Source organism: Sphaerodactylus townsendi, linkage group LG01 (genome assembly GCF_021028975.2).
Source record: "Sphaerodactylus townsendi isolate TG3544 linkage group LG01, MPM_Stown_v2.3, whole genome shotgun sequence".
NCBI classification, from domain to species: Eukaryota; Metazoa; Chordata; class Lepidosauria; order Squamata; family Sphaerodactylidae; genus Sphaerodactylus; species Sphaerodactylus townsendi.
The window spans coordinates 160771047-160775800 of NC_059425.1; the positions used below are offsets into that span (position 1 = coordinate 160771047).

Below are 4754 nucleotides of genomic sequence, written 5' to 3' on the forward strand. Positions count from 1 at the left end.
ACCAGCAACCTGACCAACAGAATTACAGAAGTGGGGGTCATTTTTAAGTAGTGCTTAGTTTTTTTAATTTTCTCTTTAATCAGATAACAGATTATAATGGTTTGATATTACTTTAAAAAATCAAAATGTTCTCAAACTCTGAAACTGTAGTCCAATACTGAATTATGTGTATTTAAGCAGGCTGGACTGAGACTGAGACTGGATTGGGGGCCCAAACTTTGTCCCTACAGCAATATTGTACACAGAGCATAAATGTGAATCATGAAATGGTTTTTTCTCCCCTTTTAAAGGTTCTTGCCAAATTATACACGTTTAATAACTAAAGAGAGCAATCCTATGCATATTTACCTGATAGCAAGGCCTACTGAACATAATAAGACTTGGGGTTGTATAGCTAAGTGTAAAGAATATTTTTAAATGGCATGGATCTCAATAGAGGAAAGTGGTTTGAAACATGTGTTTAAAGCTACCACTGAAATTCATTTCAGATCACATTTAAAAACATTCTTATGCCCATTTGCAGCTGGCATTCTTATACACATTTGCAGCTGGCATTCCATTAGTTTGAACACTGATCTGTTATATATTACTTCTTCTCAGGCATGCGTCTAAGACAATTCACAGTATCAAATTTAATTATAAAAGCGATCAGTAAGTAACATCAGCTAAACAACACTGAAAAGTAACTGAAACTAATACAAACAAAAATAGTAGCCGCATCTTAAAAACAAGGACAGTTAAACGAAACCACTGAGCAGCAGAAAAGGAAGACACCAAGGGGGAAAACAAAACCATACCAGGTCAAGTTTATTTTTTTAATTCAGTAAATGTTTAGTTAATTACTGTGTGGCTAATGTAGCAAGACTCTTCTAACTGGAGGACAAGCAAACTCACCGACATCTCTCTTCTGTAATGCTCTTTTCTTTCTATCAGAAAGCCACTGAAACAAATATATATAATACAGTTAACAGGAGTGGATGTGGAACGCAGGTAAACAGTGGTGTACAGGGACAAAGTTCTAGAGCTCATATACAAATTGCAAACTAAAATATCACCAAAACGTTTCGCCTGCATCTGTGGCTGGCATCTTCAGAGGTGTATCACCGAGAGAAGTGTGTTACACACTGTGTCACTGTAACACACTTCTCTCTGTGATATGCCTCTGAAGATGCCAGGCACAGATGCAGGCGAAACGTTAGGAAGAAGACCTACCAGACCACGGCCACACATCCCGGAAAACCTAAAACAACCAACTGTCCTTGGCCTTTCTATGCACAACTATGAGAAAGATTTAAAGCTCCAAGAGACTGTATGCTTTTGATTATAAGCAGGCTCAAATGGCCATGAAATACAGGAACTACATGGTAAAAGGGCCTTAGGTAAAAATCCAAATTTAACAAAGGAAGGGCTGAAGTGTCTCAGTGCATACTGAAAGTCACACGTTCAATCTCCAGTGAATGAACAGAATCAAATCGCAGGTGACAGGAACGACCTCTACTTGAAAGTAAGACACGAATGACTTTGATAGGTCGATCGTCAGCTTCGTTCTCACAGCAATTGCCCTATTAGGTAAAATTGCGGGGGGAGGAGGATAGGAACCGAGCAACTAATCTGATTATATTAACAGAGATTCTGCAAACACGTGGCTCCTTGGATGTAACCCAGGGTGGGATTCTTTGCATGGAAAAGGTAGACGGCCACGCAGGAAGGAGCCTCGGAAAGGGACTTTTCCGCGGCTGGAGAGGAAGATGTGCTGATGGCTTTCTCACCTCAGGAAGGCTCCGACCGGCGCTCAGGCTGTAGATCTTCACCTCGTTGAGGCTGGAGACCTGCATGGTCTCTCTTCTTCCGCGGCCGGCCGAGGCAGGCGGAAAACAGTCTTCACTTCCGGGTCAAAGCTCTGATCATAGAGCTGAGGGAAACAGTGCGAAAAACAAAATGACATGCACGCAAATGTGAGAAAATGTTTTAGGCAAGCGAGGAAGGAAGGGCGTTGTATGGATGCCTCCCCTCGAGAATCAAGAGAAATAAGAATATTTTATGCCATCCTGCTTTTCTTCCAGTCTTTAAAAAAAACACAATTGACTTGAATGGACTTACAAGGGGAATTTGAGCACCTGTTCGGATTGCTCTGTAACTCATCTTTTTAGCATCTACAAAATGAGTATCATGCAATACAGAGAATCATCTCTCAGCATGCCAAAACAGTACAACAAAAGAGCGTGTGAAACATGTTGAACACTGAAATAGCTATACATAATTTTTTCACTTAAATATTTAGAATTATATCTCTGTTCCCTCAGCCCAAATGCTATAGGGAAGCTCATGACATTGTATAAAAAATACAGTTTAGACCCCTCTCAAGCAACAGCAACCAACTACATTGTGTATGTGCTAAGTGCCCTGAGTCACTTCTCACTTAGGGTAACCTAATGTCCTATCTTTAATAACCCGAAGCTCCAAACGGAGGTCCCTTCATTGAGTCAATCAATCTTCATTGAGTCAATCAATCTCATGTCGGGTCTTCCTCTTTTTCTACTGCCTTCCACTTACTGTCTTTTCCAGTGACTCTTCTCATAGTATGACCAGAATACAATAATCTCAGCTTACTCCTGTTAGCTTGTAGGGGCAGTTCAGGCTTGATTGGATCTAGATCCCACTCATTTGTTCGGTGGTCTATGATAACTGTAACATTCTCTTTCAACACCACATTTCAAAGGAATCCATATTCTTCCTGCCAGCTTTCTTCACTGTCCAAGCATCACACCCACATATAGTAATAGGGAACAGTAAGGCATGCATTAACTTGCCAGTGATACATCCTTACACTTAAGAATCTTTTCTAGCTCCTTCATGACTGCCCTTCTCATTTCTTGGTTGCAGTCTCTCTTTGGGTTGATGATGGACCCAAGCAATAAGTCTTGAACAGTCTCAGTTTCCTCATTGTCCACCTTGAAGTTGAGTAATTCTACAGAAGTCATAACTTTTGTCTAAGTCCTGCATTGGTGTTTTCTGTTTTAACTTTCTCCAATAGTTGTTTCAGGACTTTTCTATTTTCTACCTGTAATGTGGTATCATCAGCATATCTCAGATGGGCAATGTTCCCGCCACTCCAATTTTCACTCCTTATGATATGTTCTGCATATAGATTGAAGAGAGAGGAAGATAAAATACAGCCTTGTCTTATATCCTTCCCATTTGGAAACCATTCTGTTTCTCCATATTCTTGTCCTAACGGGAGCCTCTTGTCCAGAGTACAGGTTACATAGCAAAAATCAGATGCTATGAAACACCGTTTGAAACCAGCCATAGCTTTTCATGATCCACACAGTCAAAAGCTCTGTTATAACCTATAAAACACATGCTGATTTTCTTCTGAAATTCTCTTGTGTGCTCCAGTAACAGACATACATTTGTGATATGATCTCTAGTGCCTCTTCTTTTTCTGAATCCACCTTGAACATCTGACATTTCTCTTTCAATATATGGTAACATTTGTTCTAAGATTTTGAACATCACTTTACTTGTGTGAGAAATTAATGCAGTTGAAGCAGATTCCTGACATCTTGTGTTTTCAGAACTGAAGTGAAAATTGAGCATTACCAGTTTTTGGGTCATTTTCCATATTTGTTGATATATTCCTGTTAAGCATTAGATGGACTCAGTTTCTGTATTTTGAAAAAGCGCTATTGATATCCCATCTACTCCTAATGATTTGTTACTCCCAACTGACCTCAGTTCAGTTTTTATTTCACTTTCTAAAAATTATTCTTCAAAAGTTTTTTCTTGGAAGGAATCTGTTATCCTTCCATCTCTTCAGCATATTGTTCCCATTGTTCATCAGTGTATTGTTCCTATCTTTTCTTTGTTTTGTCCTGTTCAGTTAATGTTTGTCCATGTTGATCTTTCAGCATTCCTAACTGTGCTTTACATTTCTCTTAGATTTCTTGGATCTTTAGGAAAGGTCTCTTGTTCTTCTCTTTTTGCTCTATTTCTAACCATATTAGAAACATTTAAATTTTTATTTTACTTAATTGGGACCAAAAGTGGCTTACATCATTTTCTTTGATTCTATCCTTACAACAACCCTGTAAGGCAGGTGAAGAAGAAGAAGAAGAGTTTGGATTTATATCCCCCCTTTCTCTCCTGTAGGAGACTCAAAGGGGCTTACAATCTCCTTTCCCTTCCCCCCTCACAACAAACACCCTGTGAGGTGGGTGGGGCTGAGAGAGCTCCGAGAAGCTGTGACTAGCCCAAGGTCACCCAGCTGGCGTGTGTGGGAGTGTACAGGCTAATCTGAATTCCCCAGAGAAGCCTCCACAGCTCAGGCGGCAGAGCTGGGAATCAAACCCGGTTCCTCCAGATTAGATACACGAGCTCTTAACCTCCTACGTGAAGATGAGAATTTGGGTTAATGTTCCCCCCACCCCAATTTTCACTCTATCAAAATCTAACCAAGCTTTCCTTATGAAGCAGAATCTGGACTAGACAGCATCGGTTGATAGAGAATTGGTTGGTTCAGATGCAACTGAGAACTGCCTTGATACCACAGTGCTTAGCAGTTTATATTTATGAGGGAGTCCCACTGAACTCAAACCATGAGATATACATGTTTAGGACAGCATCACAAACATTTTTAAGCTAATTAGGAAGAGTTCATCCTCATGAAGCGTTTTGAGAACGTCTGGGGGGGGGGGGGAGGCTGCCTAGCTGAGGGGGAGGAGCTTCGAGCTGCGAAGGAGGAGGAGCTTCAG

The 4754-nt window shown here is 40.5% G+C and overlaps 1 protein-coding gene across 1 annotated transcript in view; it reads right to left on the reverse strand.

Moving 5' to 3' along the window:
• The window catches only part of NOL10 (nucleolar protein 10), a 58174-nt gene extending 56310 nt beyond the window's left edge, over positions 1-1864 (reverse strand). The window contains exons 1-2 of the mRNA XM_048498621.1: positions 1770-1864; positions 895-940 (exon numbers count right to left, since the gene is read on the reverse strand). Coding sequence (XP_048354578.1) covers positions 895-940; positions 1770-1835 — 112 coding nt within the window. The 5' untranslated portion in view covers positions 1836-1864. The remainder of the gene's footprint in view (positions 1-894; positions 941-1769) is intronic.
• Between the last annotated feature and the right edge of the window lie 2890 nt (positions 1865-4754).